Source organism: Ornithorhynchus anatinus, chromosome X1 (genome assembly GCF_004115215.2).
Source record: "Ornithorhynchus anatinus isolate Pmale09 chromosome X1, mOrnAna1.pri.v4, whole genome shotgun sequence".
In the NCBI taxonomy this organism is placed as follows: Eukaryota; Metazoa; Chordata; class Mammalia; order Monotremata; family Ornithorhynchidae; genus Ornithorhynchus; species Ornithorhynchus anatinus.
The window spans coordinates 36,384,819-36,404,553 of record NC_041749.1 but is presented as its reverse complement, the minus strand read 5'-3'; the positions used below and the strand labels follow the sequence as shown (position 1 = coordinate 36,404,553).

At 43.7% G+C, this 19,735-nt stretch overlaps 1 protein-coding gene across 3 annotated transcripts in view; it reads right to left on the bottom strand.

Moving 5' to 3' along the window:
* The window catches only part of JAKMIP2 (janus kinase and microtubule interacting protein 2), a 122,377-nt gene that overhangs the window by 22,683 nt on the left and 79,959 nt on the right, over window positions 1-19,735 (bottom strand). For all 3 annotated transcript variants that reach the window (XM_029052024.2, XM_001511452.5, XM_029052028.2), the window contains 6 exons: window positions 16,066-16,164; window positions 12,731-12,829; window positions 8,711-8,764; window positions 6,208-6,273; window positions 3,720-3,788; window positions 1,201-1,278 (listed from right to left, as the gene is read on the bottom strand). In XM_029052024.2, coding sequence (XP_028907857.1) covers window positions 1,201-1,278; window positions 3,720-3,788; window positions 6,208-6,273; window positions 8,711-8,764; window positions 12,731-12,829; window positions 16,066-16,164 — 465 coding nt within the window. The remainder of the gene's footprint in view (window positions 1-1,200; window positions 1,279-3,719; window positions 3,789-6,207; window positions 6,274-8,710; window positions 8,765-12,730; window positions 12,830-16,065; window positions 16,165-19,735) is intronic.

Below are 19,735 nucleotides of genomic sequence, written 5' to 3'. Positions count from 1 at the left end.
CTCTGTGCCTCAGTTTTCTCATCTTTATATTGGCAATTTCATATCTGTTCTCCCTCCTACTTCGTCTGCAAGCCTCATGTGAGGTAGGGACTGTGTCCAGCCTGATAAACTTGTATCACCCCAGAATAGTGCTTGTTAGCAAGTAAGCGCTTAACAAATACCATAATAATAATATAGACTCAGACCTCATTTGATCGGGGCTACCTTAGGAACTATAATGGGGTTCTGATAAACCACGCCTCAGTGACGTTATGACCACTCTCCCAATTTCAGAGAGTATCTTCCCTCAGGGACATTTCCAAACAGCCTCTTAAGCATCTATTTCTGTTCCAGGAGTGATTCGAACTGCTAGGAAGAAGCTGATGACAGCAGTTGCTGATGATTTTGAGAAAACCAGACTATCTGGGAGATTTATTTGTCTCTGGAGTTGAGGGAAAATGTCACTGATTGGAAAGCAGGTGTTTGAAAATGAAATGGGGGGACTTAAAGTAACTTCTTTTAGTTCTTTTGGTTTTGGTGTAGCATTTCTCTGGAGACTTATATTCAGTAAAGGAGAACAAAACAGAGTCCGTTTGCTGTCATCTAAATCCTTAAGGAATAAAAATATAAAAATCCAAATAATGGAGGAACATCTATGCATGGAAGAAACTGAGTAGAAAAGATTTTCGGTCCCCAGAGAACAGATGGATTTCCCAAAACAGGAGCCATTAGGAAACACGAAAATTCATACACGTATTTGGAAGCAGCATGACGTAGTGGATAGAGCACGGACCTGGGAGCCAGGAAGTCATGGGTTCTAATCCCGGCTCAGCCACTTGTCTGCTATGTGACCTTGGGCAAGTCACTTCACTTCTCTGTGCCTCAGTTACCTCATTTGTTAAATGGGGATTTAGACTGTGAGCCCCAGGTGGAACAGAGACTGTGTCCAACGTGAGTTGCTTTTATCCGCCCCCGGTGCTAAGTACAGTGCCTGGCACATTGTAAGAGCTTAATAAATACCACTATTTATTATTATTTCTTTTTCCACAAACATCTATTTTGCCCCATTGTGTTTGCAAAAGTCACCAACTGGATGAAAAGCCCCAGTCATCAACAAGCACAATCAAATTAACTCAGATTTTAACACGGTATCATATAACTGAGAACCCCCTTGGGCCTGAGGCAAACAGAAATGCAGAAGAACCACTTCCTTATACCTACCATGTATGCTTGGTCCAGAGCTTGCTTTCTGTAGTCCAGTTCTTCTTCCAGGTAGCCTTTTATTTTACAGAACTGCTCCTGAGAAGAAGGACCGTTTCAATTAACCAACAAAAGATGAAGTAGGAAGTGGGGAATGTTGTAGAGCCCAGCCAGCTCCACTGTTAAAAATTGGCCCGAGTCAGGCTTATCTCTGAAATACGGGAAGACTGACTAGAAGGTGGTAGAGAACTATGTGAATCCTCAGGGAGTCTAGAAAAAGGTAGATTTAGAAGCTTTGGCTAACAGGTGTTTGAGCTGATAACAGTTGGGTTTTTCACCCGAAGACACATTTAACCTCATTCTCCCTTGAGTGGTTCCTAGGGTAATCTCGTTGTGGGCAGGGAATGTGTCTGTTTACTGTTACATTGTACTCTCCCAAGTGCTTAGTACAGTGCTCTGCACGCAGTGCTTAATAAATAGGGTTGATTGACTAGGGTGAGCAGGTCAGTCCTAGAGAAAGTGGCTGCCCCCCGCTTCCTCTTTTCCACCTGCCCTTTCTTCCACACTGTTTCTGAATGTTGGAGTTTTATTTTTTAAAAAATAAATAATTCATGATTCTATCCATATTCTTATTCTGTTTGTGGTCCCCTATAGCTCCCTGCCAGGTTGTTTTTGGTTTTTTTGCTGTAATTCGGCCAAATTTTCAATCTATCAATCAGTGGTATTTATTGAGGGCTTACTGTGTTCAGAGCACTGTACTAAGCACTTTTTCAGAAAAGTACAATACAACAGAGTGGGTAGACACATTCCCTGCCCACAACAGCCTAGAGGGGACTGTAAGCTTTTTCACTTCCTGAATCTCTAAGGTCAGTTTTTGCTCATAAAGACCTGGCCCTTGTCTCTACTAATTGCTATCCTGTTCAGATAACATTTCCTTTTGTTTTTTACCCTCCAGAACTCTATTTTGGGAGTAAGCCTACTTGGTATCCTGTTATCACTGTTAACCTGTTACAACAGCTTGTTCTGGAACCTGCAGAACTATTGTTTTGAGGAACAGCCAACTTTTGGTGATTCCTTTTCTTCTAGAGGCTGCAAACATTTGCTTTTCTAAAATTTATTTCTTGAATCTTCCTGATTCTTGTCTCCTCCCTTCCCTTAATTGTCTTGTGAATGTTTCTTCCAAAGGTGTCCATAGAATATTAAATCTGTGAATAATTCTAGGATAAGCATAGGTGCCCTAGTTATTTTCTGTACTAGAAAATTGTCCCTAGCACATGTCCAAAAAAAGTTTGATAATCAGTGCCCTGATAAACATTTATTCTCCGAGAAATATCTGGGGACCCAGCACATATTATCATCAGGTCCTGAACCAAGAGCCCGCCATTTTGATAAGTAGAGCAAAAAAGGCTTCCATCCAATTGTCCTTTTAATTTGTAGGTTCCATCTACTGGAACACTGCTTTTATTCTCATCCCCTTCTACCGTAATTCAGTCATCTCCACCTGTTGGTCTCTTTTTGTTCCTGGCTGTCAACTATGTGCCGGCTGCCATATTCAAGTCATCATCACCTCAGTATTTTCCTAACTGGCAGCAAAGGAAAAATTTTAGCAAGGAAACAAAAACAATAAGAACCAGCCCCTCACTCACACATATGAGTGAATAGAGAGCGTAAGTGCAGGAAGCATTTAAGTACATATCTGTACTTTAATTTATTTTTTATTAATGTCTGTCTCCCCCCGAGATTGTAAGCTCATTATGGGCAGGAAATGTGTTTATCATCTCTGTTGTATTGTACTCTCCCAAGCACTTAGTACAATGCTCTGCACACAGTAAGGGCTCAATAAATATGATTGATTGATTGATTGATTGATTGATTGTTGAAGGAGCCCTTGATGGGACTATTCAGGGGAAATAAGGAGGATCAGTCTCCCTGCTGCTCCATGTGCAGAGAGGCTGAATTCTCTCCTGATGATGCCCAGGGGCATTATTGGGGAGGGCAGTGATCCATGCTTGGTGGATCCTATTACCAAAGCAGAGCAGACAGGCTAGATTACCTCATTAAGTATTAAAATCCCGTTTTTAGGAACAAGTTAAAGAGGATCGATTTTGACAAAGTGAATGGACATGAGGAAAGTTACCATGGTTATCAGACCCACAGATCAAAATGTAGGATATATCTTGGTACCTCTTCCCTTTCCAACCCAAGGCTGGAGTCATTTCTGTCCGTTAGCACCCTTTCCACGACTCCTGTTAACTCCTCAGCAACTGAAGACTGTGATCTAAATGGTTTAGCAGCTGCTTTAGAGATGGTAATCCTGAACTATAAGAGCAATTTCTTCTTCTGGGTATCTGCGAGCCCAGTACTTTCCAACAGACCGGCAGTTCAGTTATTTACAGAGAACACCATTTGGTTCAATGTACTCCCATTACATCTGAATACAGGATAGATGCATAACTTTGTTATTTGGCAGGAAATGACTTTCGGTTGTTAGAGGCCACCTGAGAATTTGATACGGGAAGGGATTAAGGCTTTCTCCTTACCATGTCACTCTCCAATTCTATCATCTTCTGATGGAGGGCGGCTTCTGCCCCTTCGATCTGCTGGATCCACTACAGGGCAGACAAGAAGGAGATTAATGCCAAGAATCTTTCCAGTGTTATAAATCATCCAAGGCCTCAAGGATCATTTCCCAAACTATCTCAAGTGCCCAGAGAATCTGAGAACCCAGGGGAGAGCCTGATTCAGTTAGAAGCTTATTACGTATTATTAAGGTTGTTCTCAATGACCCTGGTGTCCTGGTGATGCAAACAGATCTCTGAGGCAAAAGACATAGAGGCCAGTAACTTTTCTGATAGCTCAGGGCCCAATATTTAGGGTGAAGGAGCTAGAGAATAATAGGCTGTGAAGCCTATTATTACCCAAATAACTGGCAATGCGATTTTGCTTATGCTTTGGGATTGATTCTTATAATTCTTCCCCTTCTCCCTCCATTCTTGAATTGTAAATTCCCCAAATATGTCCCCTTGTCACCCAATAAGTTAGAAATACTTGTGCAGAGGGTGAGCTCCCAGAACGCATGGTCCCCTTGGGAGGGGACTGACCAGGCCTGGAGCATCTGGTGCTCACTGGCAGTGAGTCTCTTCTCTATTCCACACTAAAAATGTTGATCAAACCTCCCCGTTGCTAGAGAGTGGAGTAGGAAGTAGTTATTAATAATAATGATAATTGTGGTATTTGTTAAGTGTTTACTATGTACCAGGCACTGTACTAAGCGCTGGGGTGGATACAGGTTTACTAGGTTGGACACAGTCCCGGTCCCACATGGGGCTCACAGTCTCAATCTCCATTTTACAGATGAGGTAACTGAGGCACAGGGAAGCAAAGCGACTTGCCCAAGGTCACACAGCAGATGACGGTGGAGCTGGGGTTAGAACCCATGACCTTCTGACTCCCAGGCCCGTGCTCTAATTGTCTTATTGAAGCAGAGAACCGGTGGAAGGGGAGGAGATTAGGGTAGCTGTGTTGCGGATCGAAGTGTTGTGAGTTTGTACCTAGGTCTGCATTATTCCCTGACTGGATACTCCCACAAGCTCATCAGGTGTAACTCTTGGAGCAGCGCATGGTGAGGAAGGGAATGTGTTGGGATTCTTGATGGTGGTGAGACCAAGATTCCCTGGGGATTTACTTGTGATATTATGCAATTGTTATCACAGTGGGAATTTTTACTCCAGCACAGAATGTTAAGGGTTTAGCCCTATTCTCCCTTTATGGTTGGGAAACCACTTGCAGAATGCTTTCCTGTCCACAGAACTGGCTCATCAAGCTACTCTCCATCTCTACCATTTGCCTTGGAGAGTTGGGGGAGAAAGAAGCAAAATAATAATTAATCAATATTATATTTGCTAGGTACTTACTATGCATCAAGCACTGTTCTAAGCACTAGAGTAGGTGAAAAGTGATTAGGGTGGACACAGTCCCTATCCCATGGGACTCACAGTCTAAGTTGGAGAGACAGGGATTTAATCCCCACTTTACAGATGAAGTAACGGAGTCACAGAGTAGTTTTAAGTGACATGCCCAAGGTCTCCTCTTAGAAGACAGGTGACAGTATCGAGATTAGAACCAGGACCTCTGACTCCCAGGTCCAAGTTCTTTCTACTAGGCCAAACTGCTTCCCCTCTCAGGTTTAGCCATTTATGTGCGGCACCAAATTTTCTCGTGGTATTTTCTGTTCCTAGTACTGAATACAGCATATGTAGAGTACATTCAGTTCTCTTGCAACGTTTGTTTTCATTACCTGTTTTGGCCAAAAGACTATTACGGGACTAGTCTCCACCAGAGAGGGTCTGGGATAGAATGCAAGATGATGTCAGAAGCCATGATTATCCACGGACTAATGATGACACTCTCCCAAGCACTTAGTACAGTGCGAAGTGCTCAATAAATACAATTGAATGAATGGCAACAGTGTTGGTCAAGGTGCGTCTATTGCAACATGTTTATCCTTAGCATGGGGTTTGTGAAGGATAATAATAATAATAATGATGGTATTTGTTAAGCGCTTACTCTGTGCAGAGCACTGTTCTAGGCGTTGGGGTGGACGCAGGGGAATCAGGATGTCCCACGTGGGGCTCACAGTCTTAATCCCCATTTTACAGATGAGATAACTGAGGCACAGAGAAGTTAAGTGACTTGCCCACAGTCACACAGCTGACAAGCGGCAGAGCCGGGATTCGAACCCACGACCTCTGACTCCAAAGCCCGTGCTCTTTCCACTGAGCCACACTGTAACCCTTGTGTTACAGGAGAACCGAACATACTGCCAAGACAGGACAACAACCAGACACACAAACATACAATCCATCAGATTTTCTACTTCTACTTCTGGAGCTTGTAATTTTATAGAGCGATTAAAAACTTCAAAGGAGGAATGAATTCATTTGTCTAAACCGGAGAATACATTTTCTCATCATAGTTACCATAGTTATTGTTGGCCCTGAAATAAGAATCATTTTAATCCATTTGTACCTTTTCCGCCAGGGAGAGCACGGTGCTAGCCTGAATTATAGCCACTTGTTCTTCGTTTCTTAAATTCTGCAGACACAAAAAAGGAACATCAATATCATCGTTAAGATGAGTGCGCTTAGACAGATGGATGTGAAATAACCAGCGTGAAGTTTTGTCCGATTTCATGTGACATTGATTACATCCCCATCTATACCCATGACCACTTCTCTCCGTACAATGCGGGGAGGGGTCACGGTTTCCATGGTCCCCTCGGGTGCGATGCAGACTCGCACGGAAGAGAGCCTGCACCAGACACGGTGGCCATTATGGCACTGGGGCTAGAGGCAGCAGCTGGGATCTCTTTCGTCACCTGCTCCTGCCATCGCTGAGTTGTTTCCTGCTGGACTCCCTGCAGAGAAGAGACCTCTGAGGAGCCCAGAAAGAATCAGAACTCCGCAGGGCAGGAGGAGCAGGTGACCACTGAAATTAGCCCCTGTTGGTGCTCCTACTAGTAGCCCCTTAGCTTCTTGTCTTCCCTGGAAGCCAGAAAAAAATGGAGCAAGCCGTGGCAGGAGCAAGGAGAATAAATCAGTTCTGACGACTCCCTCTCCCACCGCCACTGGCTTCCCAACTTCTGCTGTTCCACTCTGATAAATTGTGGTCAGATTTTCAGTGGTGTGGGAATAGTGGGGGACTCTGTGTGCGCATGTGTGTGTGTGCGCGCACACGCACATGCATGTGTGATTGTTAGGGAGTGAGAGAAAAGGGAAGATATCTGTGTGTTGCTTTAAGAGTAGAGTATGTAATAATACTAATAATAACGGGATTTGCTAAGCACTTACTATGTGCCAGGAACTGTTGTAAGCACTGGACAGATACAAGATAATTGGGTTGGGCACAGTCCCTGCCCCACATAGGGCTGATAGTCTTAATCCCCATTCTACAGATGAGGGCAGTGAGGCATGGAGAAGCGAAGCAAGTATGTGTGTGGGAGGGGGCGGGGGATGAAGGTGTGTTTGGGGGTATTTGTAGCTGAAGATTGTGGATATGCATGTGGTTGAATGAAAGAGCATGGATGTAGGTATGCCAGGACTCCCCGTATTCCAGCAGTTTTGTTAGTTCTAATAAGAGGGTACATAAAAGATTATTCAGAATGGACCACTTTTTCTCAGTAATACTGCCTGGGGTTACCATGATTAAAAACTCTCCGTCTACATTCTGTATATCCAGAGAGCTCAGTTCCCCCATGGCTCTTGATTTTTAGTTACTGTGAATTTGTCACCTTGAAATTTGACAGGCACCCATACATCTATATCTGCAAATTCAAAGCAAAAACTTGCATTTCTAGCAGCGTGAAGTGATGTTGAAGGGAAAGAAACTTTATGGCAGGTGGGTTATTGTACTCTACGGCAAAGCTCAGCAGGGCCAGCTTTTCCCTTCCACAAAGAGAAGCTACCCAGTTAACCTTAGTCTGCAGGGCTGACTTTGCTGGTAAGAGTAAAAATAATGAAATTTATAGAGCGCTTACTACATTCCAAGTTCTGGGATAGAAACAAGATAATTGGCTCGGACACAACCTCTCTCGTACACAGTGCTCAAAATCTGAGAGGGAGGGAGAACCATTATTTTATCCCCAATTTGCAGATGAGAAAACTGAGGGCCAGAGAGATTTAATTGAGTTGCCCAAGGCCAACAGAAGACAAGAAGCAGAGCCGAGACTAGAATCCAGATAATAATGATATGGGTGTTTGTTAAGCACTTAGTGTCACGTGTGTGGTAAACTTTGGGCAAGTTGATCTTCTGTTGCTTAGTCCCATAACCTTCCCACTAGACTGTGCTACCTGCCTTTAACTGGGTAACTTCAAGTTTTAACTGCCAATAATATAGAAAACATAATAGCAATTGAATTTAAGTGGGAAAACTACAATAGCCAGAAAAGTGGCTTATCCAGATAATCGATCAATCAATTGTATTTATTGAGCATGTACCGTGTGCAGAGCACTGGACTAAGCATTTGGGAAATTTGGATAATTTGACACATTTTATCACACTAGAGATAAAATGGGACCGCACTGAAATGAAGACATATTCTCTTGATAATAATAATGATGGTGTTTAAGTGCTTACTATGTGCCAAGCACTGTTTTAAGCATTGGGGTAGATACAAGGTAATCATGTTGTCCCACGTAGGGCTCAGAGTCTTAATCCCCATTTTCCAGATGAGGTAACTGAGGCAAAGAGAAGTGAAGTGACTTGCCCAAAGTCACACAGCTAAGTGGCGGAGCTGAGATTAGAACCCACGACCTCTGACTCCCAAGCCCGTGCTCCTTCCACTAAGCCATGCCGCCTCCTTTCATTTCAATTGTATATTTTTTATCCATGGTACGGTTTTGCAGTCTCCAATCCTGAGTCTTCCACTGCCGGACTTCCCTTTTAAGCTTTGGTCAATATGCCGTGGAAATTGGTTTGCAGGTTAGACACGACCACACTTTTGGGGGTCTGACAATCCTGTACTTTCACTTACCCCGTTGTCACCCAGGATATCAAGCTGTTTTATGAGGTCTGGAATGCTTACATCCTGCAAAAGCAATAAAACAGAGATAATGTAATGGTCAGAAACGGGAACTATTTGTGGCCTCGTTACCAGAAAGAAAAGAGAAGGAAAACAATTTAGGAACTGTATATTCTGGATTATTTCCAAGTTGGGCCTTCTTTCCCCAGTGATTAATGTCAAGCTATTCTGCTCAAGCCCTTCTGGCTTAATGGTTGAGGCTGCACGGGTCAGTGAATTTTAGTAGCGGAAGATAAACTTTTGACCTGTTTGGACTCTGGGCTAAACCAGTCATGGCTCGTAGAGCACTGTGAAGACAGGGACAATGGGAAAAGCCAGTGACTCAATTTAACACTTGCCCCACCCCAGAACCACGGCTTCAAACACTTCCACTTGATGGTCACACAGCTGTTCCAGCTGCAAATCCTGCTTCCTCCCCCTCCTTCCCTCACCCACATCAAAATGTCTCTCTCTGGAGAAGGGAGGAGGGAGCTCTTCCTAAGGAGCGGACAGCCATGAGAAGGTGAAGGGATTGACATGCACCCCTGTATCCTAGAGGACTGATTCTCGGGCCGATGTGGGAGGGAGGGAGGCCTAGCGGTCTTCCAGCAACGTCAGTCGGCACAGGCCCAAATAAACAGTTCAACAGGACTGTGAAAAGTAGGACAGTGACAGTCGCTAATCTCCCTCTTGCCGGATCCAGCAAGAGTACCCAGTTGCTTAGTTTTTTCTGCGGGGTGAGTTTCTCAAATAAATGACTATTTAATGGCGTAGAGACTGGCCATTTTCATCTTTCCTCCCACTCCATCTCTTCCCAACTGCCCCTTTTTAGGGACATAGAGTCAGCCTTGGAGGCTCAGGAGTCCTGCGTGGCTCAATGCCCTGTCTTGCCATTCAAAGACAGGCTGGTGTCACCCCCCAAAATCTGGCTTTTGGCTGAGGTGATGGGTTTGCCTTGGAAGCAGAGTTGGGAAGATCAATGCAGACTATTCACCTAGGACAACAGGGAAAGGGGTGGGGTGAGAAAGAGAGCACTGTAAACAGGTGACCTCCTGCCTACTGTTGTAGCTCCTTCTTTGGCTGTCTCTTCCACCATCCTGCTCTGGAGTGCCTTGGCCACATGTACGTTCCGGTCTTTAGAGGTTTCCCACAGCGGGGATTGGAAGCAGAAACCCCTAAGGAGCAACCCCCACTATCTAGGGGTCCAGGCACCTGAGCAAACTATTTTAAATCAACTAAGAGGCTGTGGCAGAGGAAAGATGGAGCAGCTACTTCTCACTGTCTCTTCATTTTCCTGCTGCTGCTGTGCCAAGGGGAAGAGTCAACATGGTGAGAGAGAGAGAATGTGTATGTTTGTGTGTCTGCGGATGTAAGGAGTGCAACCATCACACACACACACACACTGTTCCGCCATCATTATCACCATCATCATCAATGGTATCTATTGAGTGCTTACTGTGTGCAGAGCACTGTACTAAGTGCTTGGGAGAGTACATTTCAACAGAGTTGGTAGACACTTTCCCTGACCACAGAAAGCTTACAGGGTAGAAGGGGAAACAGACATTAATATAAATAATTTATAATATTAATATATAGCACTATATTATAGTATCGTATTGTTTTGTTGGAGATACTGGGTGGGATGGACCACTGGTTTGAACCAGTAAGAGTATTCCTTGGTCTAGATTTTATAGTTTCTTTTTAAAAGATGTTTGTCATTTATGAGGTTTAGAGGTACTTTCTTTAATAAAGAAAAATTGCCGACATCAATATTCAGCAGTATCGCTTTCCTCCTAAGATTGCTATCATCACATCTCTCCCGGCTCTGAAATCCAGAGACCCCCAGACGAGTTATTTCCAGAGACCCTGAGATCTCCCCGAACCCAGCCTGGAGGTGTGGGTCTCGACCATGGGTGAGCAAACCTTTTAACCTGAGGTCCATATCGCACTTATCGGCAAGGGGCTCGGACCTCACTGCTCTTTCACCTGCTCTTCCCTCCCGTGTGTGTGGTTCTCTTCCCCAGTAGCCGGAGGTTCTGAGGTGAGACAGGAGGCCTTGGAGTTCCTGTGCAGCCTGGCTCCAAGGATGCAATTAAAAATGCTCATGGGCCAGAGTAGGATCTCCTGGTCAGATTTAGGCCTCCCCTGGCCTAGACGACCACCTCAGACGGGAAGGCAGAACAACTACAGGTTGCTACTTCCTGAGTTTGGGTTTGGGCAGTCCACAGTCCACATCAGAGAAGCAGCGTGGCCTATTGGATAGAGCACGGGCCAGGGAGTCAGAAGGACTCTCATCTCGGCTCCACCACTTGCCTGCTGTGTGACCTCAGACAAGTCACTTAACTTCTTTGTGCCTCAGTTTCCTCTTCTGCAAAATGGGGATTAAGACCGTGAGCCCCTTGTGGGACAGGAACTGTATCCAACCTTATTAACTCATATCTACCCCAGTGCTTAGTGCAGTCCCTGGCACATAGTAAGTGCTTAACAATACCACAATTAATATTATTATTGCTTTCTTTCTCCCCCCCTGCCCAACTCCATGTGGATTAGAGCATGGAAGGGTACTGGAGCCAGTCTGTAAACCCACAGTCTACAGTGGGGGACTTTAGCCTATGGGGATTCCTGAAGCAGCTCCAAAACATAGAGGGGGTCTCTAAACCAGATTCACAGAGGATAATCTAGAGACTGTGGGAGGTTTCAAACTGTTTCCACTGACTGGTAGGCAGGCTACACAGCTCTACAACACGATGGATCTATGAGATGCACAGATTCCAGCTACAAAGTCTTTTTTTTAAAAAAATGGTATTTTTTTTATGAGCCAGGCACTATTCTAAGCACTGGGGAGCTACAGGCTAATCAGGTTGGACACAGTCCATGTCCCACGTGGGACTCACAGTCTTAATCTCCATTTTACAGATGAATAACTGAGGCACAAAGCAGTGTTGGCCTTGTTTTGCCCACCGTCACACAGTATGTATGTGGCAGAGCATGTATGTGGCAGAGCCTGGATTTGAACCCAGGTCCTTCTGACTTCCAGGCTCGTGCTCTTTCCCATAGGTCATGGTATTTCTCTTACAGGGCTCTTTAAAGGGCTAAAAGGGCTTAAAGGGCTCAGGCTGTTCTGCCCAGATAATAGAATTGTCCCATTTCAATGTATCACAAAACAAATGACCCTATTCATGCTAGAAATAGTGCCCAAATTTGGACTACATGCTAACATCTAAGTAGGGCATCTATTCTATCAGGAAAGAAGTTGTCTCTGAACCAGGAGTAGGGGCAGCATCAAGAAAAAGCAGCTATGATGGAGAAAGGAGTAAAAACTCAGCCATCGTGGTCTAGGAGCAGAGAGTGGCCATTAGGAATGGACCTGAAACTTCAGAAGCCAGGGAACTGGAGAAAGAGAAATAGAGAAAGAGAGAGAGAGAGAAAGGCACTCATATGCAGGGGTGTGAAAGGGATAAGAAGCAAAGATCCCTCCATTCCATTTCCACCATGACCTCAGAGTATGAGAAGTCATTACAAAAAATATTGGCGGAAAAGCAGATTTTATTTAATAGCCCCACATTAATTTCTTGGCAATGGTGGGAAGTAAGATTAAGGTGGCAATTGAGCTGATTTTACATGGATGTTTGTGATTTTCGGGGGGCAGCTGGACTCCTCATTGTTTTCACTTCTGACTGAGGCACATGGAGATTATTTAATTTCCTTTCTAATAATTGTTTTCAGCTGTTCTTTAATTCTCTATGTTAAGCATATGTTTTTTCCTTTGTAAATTGCATTCATTTATTTTCCACTGATTTTGATGCATTGAAAAAGAACCAATATCCGATTTATTTTCTTTTGAATTGATAGCTTTCCTGGCCAGCAGGCACACTTTCAGTTGATTAGTATTATGGACCGAACACCAGCTAGTCACCTAAAATTTGAACAATAATGCTCCCATTTTCTGACTCAGTGTGCGCACCTGGGAAAAATGAAACATTAAACACATACCTTGACACCTTCTTTCATACAGTAAATCTGTAGAGCACTTACACCATCTGAGAATGGATGAATTTGAAGATTAAATGGAGGGGATCGTCTTTCTCTTTCCTTTGAACACATTGGAAACACAGAGCAGGACATAAAGGAATGAATAAAACATGTGCCGCACCAGCGGATTAAATGTTAAGTCACTTGTCTATGATGTCGATTAAAGAAACGAACAAAAAAATTAAAGGCCTGTTGTGACAGAGGAAATATATGATCTGCTAAGTGAGTAAGGCCATCCTGAGGTAAGATGAATAGGGACAATTTTCCCAGATCCAATGCTTTAGCGTACTCCGCCTCTCTCCCAGGTGGAAGAATGGGAGGAAGATAAACTATACACCCCCACCAGATCCAATAGCTTCAGGATTGGTCTATGCTGGGGGTGGGAAGAGCAGTTTGAGAGCTGAGCTTCCATCTCCCCTTCTAGAGTGTAAGCTTGTTTTGGACAGGGAACGTATCTGCTAATTCTGTTATATTGTACTTTCCCAGGCACTTAGTACAACGTTCTGCGTATAGTAAGTGCCCAATAAATAGGATTGATTGAAAAGCAAAAACTCCCCAACAGGTCAAATCGTCCCAGGCTTCCTGCTTCTAGGTATGACCTTCAGTAATCTACTGGGGGAAAGATAACCAGAACAAATAATAATAATAATAATAATAATTGTGGTATTTGTTAAGTGCTCACAATGGGCCAAGCTCTGTACTAGGTATGAGAATAGGCACAAGATAATCAAACTGGACACAGTTCTTAGTCCTACATGGGGCTCACAGACTAAGTGGGAAGGAGAAGAGATATTTAATCCTCATTGTACAGAGAGGTGAGGTCACTTGCCCAAAGTCACATAACAGATAAGTGGCAGAGCTGGGTTTAGAACCCCAGCTCATTTGACTCCCAGGCCCATACTCTTTCCACCAGGTCATGCTGTTTCTAAACTAGGCTATGCTGTCTCTCTTCCGATACTTCCTTGGAAGCATCCTAGGAAGCAGTGTTGGCCTAGTGGAAAGAGCACGGGCCTGGTAGTCAGAGAGAACTGGGTTCTAATTCCGGCTCCACTACTTGTCTACTGTGTGACTTTGGGCAAGTCACTTAACTTCCCTGTGCCTCAGTTACTTCATCTGTAAAATGTGGATTAAGAGTGTGAGCCCCTTGTGGGACAAGGGATGTAGCCAACCTGATTTACTTGAATCCACCCTAGTGCTTAGTACAGTGCCTGGGACATAGTAAATGCTTAACAGATACCATCATTATTATTATTATTAGAGAACTGATCTACAGAGAGTTATGGCAAGTTCAACTGACAACCTCCTATTTATATAATACAAATTCTCCAATGAACTTTGTGAGTTAGTCAGGTGGGCTATAACAAGCTATTGCTTCTGCATTGGAAACCAAACCCCCAGACACAAAATACCACGATAAACTGACAACCCCAGTAAATGCTAGTATATGATAATTGTAGAAAAGTCAGAATGTTTAATTTTCTTGGCCTTCATACAAGGGCTAAGCCCTCCCAAATGCCAGGGCAGAGGCAGTATTAAGGAGGGTAAATCAAAACCTGTTTCTTCATGTTCACCTCAGTGATAATAATCATAATTGTGGTATTTCTTAAGTGTTAATATTTGCTTAGGTGGTGATGATAATAATAATTGTGGTTTTTGTTAAGTGCTGTGTGCTAGCCCTGTACCAACCACTGGGGTAGATACAAGATAATAGGGTTGGATACAGTCCCTGTCCCACATGGGGCTCACAGTCTTAATCCCCATTTTACAGATGAAGAAACTGTGGCACAGAGAAGTCAAGTGACTTGCCTAAGATCACCCAGGAGACAAGTGGTAGAGCCAGGATTAGAACCCAGGTCCTTCTGATGCCCAAGCTGGTGCTACTTTTGTTTGGCTATAACCAACTCAGCAAAGTGACCTCTGGCAAGCCCAGACATCTTTAAATTATTAATTTGACGTTATTTATAGATATTAAATTAATATCTGTTTCCTTCTCTTAACTATTGGCTCATTGTGGGCAGGGACGTGCCTACCAACTCTGTTTTACTGTACTCTCTCAAGTGCTTAGTACTGTGCTCTTGCATAGTCAGTACTTAATAAATACCATTGATTGTTTGATTGGTATCCTTATACCCTTCCGGTTCCTCTACCTGTAATTTATTTTAATGTCGGTCTTCCCCAATAGACTGTAATCTCCTCGAGGGCAGGAATCCTGTCTACCAACTCTACTGAATTTTCTTCTCCCCAGGGCTTAGTACAGTGCTCTGCACAAAGTAAGAACTCAATAAATTCCATGGATTGATTGGGGTCGATACAAGATAATCAGGCCAGACACAGTCCGTGTCCCAGTCTAAATGGGAAGGGAAACAGGTATTCAATCCCCATTTTAAAGATGAGGAAACCATGAAACAGAGAAATTACATGATTTGCCCAAGGTTAAACAGCAGATAAGCGGCAGAGCTGGGATTAGAGTCCAGGTCCTCTGACTCCCAGGCCTGGGCTCCTTCCACTAGGCCACACTGCTTTTCCCCTGCCTACCTATGCTCTTGTTTGGGCATCAGAGCCTTTATTATTGAGAACTTTGACCTCAAGAACAGTGGCTCTAGGGGTGGCAAAGGGGCACCAGTGGTGCCAGAAGTGGGGGAGAGTGGACACTTTGGGGCAGTGTTACTGGCCACCCATCCTCCTAGGCCCTGGGAATGATGGTCTCATGGCCTAATGATTAGAGCACAGGCCTGGAAGTCAGAAGGACTTGGGTTCTAATCCCGGCTCCACCACTTGTCTATGTGACCTTGGGCAAGTCACTTAACTTTTCTGTGCCTCAGTTATCTCATCTGTAAAAGGGGGATTAGGACTATGAGCCCATGTGGGGCAGGGGCTGTGTCCAACCTGACTGCCGTTTGTACATTCCAAGCGCTTAGTACAGTGCTCTGCACATAGTAAGCGCTCAATAAATACTATTGAATGAATGAATGACCCTTATATCTACCCCAGTGCTTAATACAGTGTTTTGCACTGCACTAGATACTTAAATAATTTAGTATTAAGTGCTAAGCAAATAGGAAAGAGAGAGCATGAACCCTCCTTATCAATACCTGGACTAACTTACTATGTGAATTCTATAAGACAATCTTCCTCTGATCCTATATATGATTTCCACAGTTGGATGGTTGGATTCCAAGACAGTTTACAAATGCAGAGGTTGGCAGAAAAACACTGATTGAATTATATCAGAGCAAACATGTAAGTAGCTGTGAAGTGTCCCTCTGCCCTATTTCGGGCAAATGGTCATTTCTTACTTCTAGCTCTAGGTTTCTGAACTCCAGCAGTTCATTCTGGTCTCTGGCATCCTGCAGTTCCTGTTGCAACCGGCTGCTGTCGGCTTCCAGCTTTTCTATCTAGTAGGGCAAATTCATATATTTAGTAGTCCTGATGCTGTCCATGAGGAAAGAGAGTACTGACTTAATGAACACATACATTGAAAGTGAACTAAACCACATGAAAATGTCAAACGGGGAATTTCTTTGACTTTATTTTTATTCCTCTTTAGTACTACCTGGATTATTATCTACCATTTCTCACCAGTTATAGTATTATTCCCCAAACTCCCTGAGAAGCACGAAGAGGCACAAAGGATGAATCCCCGTTTAGAGGTGTGGAAACTGAGACTCAGAGAAGTTAAGGAACGGGCACAGGGTCAGAGCAAAGGGCAGCAGCAAAATGAGCGCTGGCCTTCTGACTCCCAGACCCTGTCTTCCAGTACAAAAGCCTTGACCCTGAGGTACTCACATTCTTGGACAAAGAAGAGATGAGGGAGATCAAAATAAGTAGGTTTTTTTCCCCCTCACCTGATTCCCAGGTCAAACATTTCCTTTGGAATGCTAAATGACAAGCCAAGATCCTTATCCCAGAAAGAATAGTACAGAAAATAAATGACAACCTAAAATTCTACTTAAGAAAGCTGTCACCCTTGCTCTTGAGAGAAATGACTGGGGAGAGACAACACAGACCAGCACTGGTTGGCTCCGTTGGTCTTCCTAGGGCATGGAGGAACTTTTCAAGGATGCGGTGATGCCAACTGTTTGCTAGGAATTTGGTCGCTTTTTCTCCCTTTCCTTCTTTCATTTTAATTCCTCCTACTCAGTTTCCTGCATATTCTACTGTCTTCTAAGTTTAAGCCTAGAACATTTCAATATTAGTTAGTTGGGGGTGGGGGAGGTGCTCTGTAACTCTGAAATAAAGGTAGAAGGGTCTTTCATGATGCTGGTGTTCACTCGACCCTCACCCCCATGGCACTTACATACATATCAGTCGTTTATATTAATGTCTGTCTCCCCTCTAGACCGTAAGCTCCCTGTGGGCAGGGAATATGTCTACCAATCCTGTTACGTTGTACTCTCCCAAGCGCTTATTCTAGTGCTCTGCACATGGTAAGAGCTCAGTAAATATCAGTGATGATTGATTACCCTAAAGGACACAAAGCAACAAGTATAATGGAAGGCATGCAATGAACCTCTAAGGAGTTTTTTTATCCGCAGGCAGCCTGGAGGTCAACTGATGACACTCCCTTGATACCTCAGAAGCAACAGGCATAAATTACATGCGCTCACATAGGATGTGTAACATAATGCATTTGGCCTCCGAGAAGGCCCCATACTCTCGCAAGCGCTTAGTACAGTGGTCTGCACACAGTAAGAGCTCAGTAAATATGATCGGTTGATAGAAGCACACGAAAAGCTTCTCTCTGGAATGTGCAGAATGACTTCATGTGGACCTCTGCTCTCGTCCGTTGTTCCAGAGCCATTGCATTCCTCTCCCGGGGGCCCCAGGACCATGGGGGCTGCAGGATTTGGGAGACGGGAACCAAGGCGGAGCGAGGCCGATGTTGACAATAAAAACGCAAGATATCAAGGGGACCAGTGCCACAGCGGTACTAGACGGAGGACAGACAAGCTGACTGTTCGTTACAAGACTGGACTTATGGTCTTTATAGCTGCCACTCCTTTTTCCTTTGGTTTGCTTGGAATTCAGTTTTTTTAAATTTTGTAATAGTATTACAAAATTAAGTGCTTACTATGTACCAAGGGATTCAGGTTGGACACAGTCAGTTGGTGGAAGAACTTGGAGTGAATTTGCTGAATAATAATAATAATAATGTTAATAATTCATATCATTATTATTAATACTGCCTGACACATATTAAGCACTTAACAAATACCATAAATATATATAATATATATTCCCAACACTGTACTAAACACTGAAGTAGTTACTAGATAATCAGGTTGGATACAGTCCCTGTCCAACATGGCTCTGTGTTCTTTGAATATAGGGATATAAGAAAAAGTAAAATGGATGTGGGAAAGTTTGGAGAAAGCGTTAGACATTGCCTTTCTTTCAGTTTGCAGGTCCAGTTGGAAAGAAATTGATTCACCTTTGTTCTCTTACTAGCAAAGGGGAAAATAGAACATCTGGTAAATGATTATCCATTAAAGTCTTTGGCTTGGTGAAAGCATTTGAGTTCTCTGGGTACGTGTACGGCTTCTTCAGTATTTTGTATTCTGATTGAATCCCTCTGAGTAGGTCTGCAATGATATTGTCAGTGGTACTTTATATCCTCCAGTAAGGAGAATGGTGCTTGTTATGGATGAGCCAGCTATACAGGGAATTGACTGTAGTATTGAAGGAAACAAGACCTTCTTCTGGAGGACATTTTACGGAAACAGAAACTCAGATAGGCTTCCTTCTAAAAAGGCTTTCCCTCCTCTGAACGAAGAGTCACAAGCACAGGCTTCAGTAAGATGATTGTCTGACTCAAGAGTTCAAAATCTGCCTGATGGCATTAGTGAGTCTTTAAATGATCCTCTGAAGCTTCCTTTAAAGCAGAAATGCTATGCTACAATCATTGATAAGCCTGCCCCTACCAAGATCGACATAATTAAGTTTTGGGACCAAAGCCATGTCTTCACTTGTTGATAAACAAATTCTTCTTCATAGTATCGACCTCAATATTGGGAGGTGTGTTAAGGAACTCATCGAAGTCTTGCTTCCCCTTTAATCTTCCTTTTCTAGTGAGGAGAAAGAATAGTTCCATGGTATTGAGATAAGGTCAGTGATGTTAGGAGCTCATTGAGATGGAAGAGTTTACCAGTGGCTTGGAAACGTGTACTGACCCCAGCTCCTTAGACCCCGGCTCCATTCAACAGAAGAACTGTTGAGTGATAATGATGGTGCTCTTGAAGTAGCCACAAGAAGACATGAAGGTTATATAATGGATTCTCAAAATACGGCTGAAGAAAACAGAAACCTATATCTGATAAGCCCTACACATAACCAAAGATTCTCACTGGCAACTGACAGTGTTGCCTGTCTAGGTAGCACACTTCTAAGGATACACGGTTATACAGAGAAATAGAAAAACATGGCCTTTAGAAGACCAGTAGGCAGAGTTTGATGATGATGCAGCATCAAGACTTCATACCAAATCGATGGCCGACAAAGTCGTGAAGGTGTCAAACATTTTATGCGGCTGTGGGACCTTCATTCTTCCAAGAAAGAATATTTGGTGTCTCAAGCAGTTTCATCGGTGGAGGCTCATGAGTTAAGTGATATTTCCTCAGACCATCAGCAAAGGATGTTCCCTGTCAGCTAAATTCAGTATCACCTAGCAAGACAGGATTACTAATCCTGAGGTCCTGAAATACAGTCAGCTCGCCTACATCTCGGTGGTCCTCGCAATGCAGCTTCATTCGTGAGAAGAAATAATGGCAGTAAGATACCCAAGCACCTAAACAGCTGCTGTACTGTGAACCAAAAGGGAGCATTTGTAAGCAGGGAGGACAGAACAAAAGTTTTCAAGACACAGGACAGTCTCAAACAATGTGCATAGCAGAGGGTTGTTAGGAGGTAATCACAGCAGGTAGACCAGTCTGAGCACTTAGTACAGTGCTCTGCACATAGTAAGCGCTC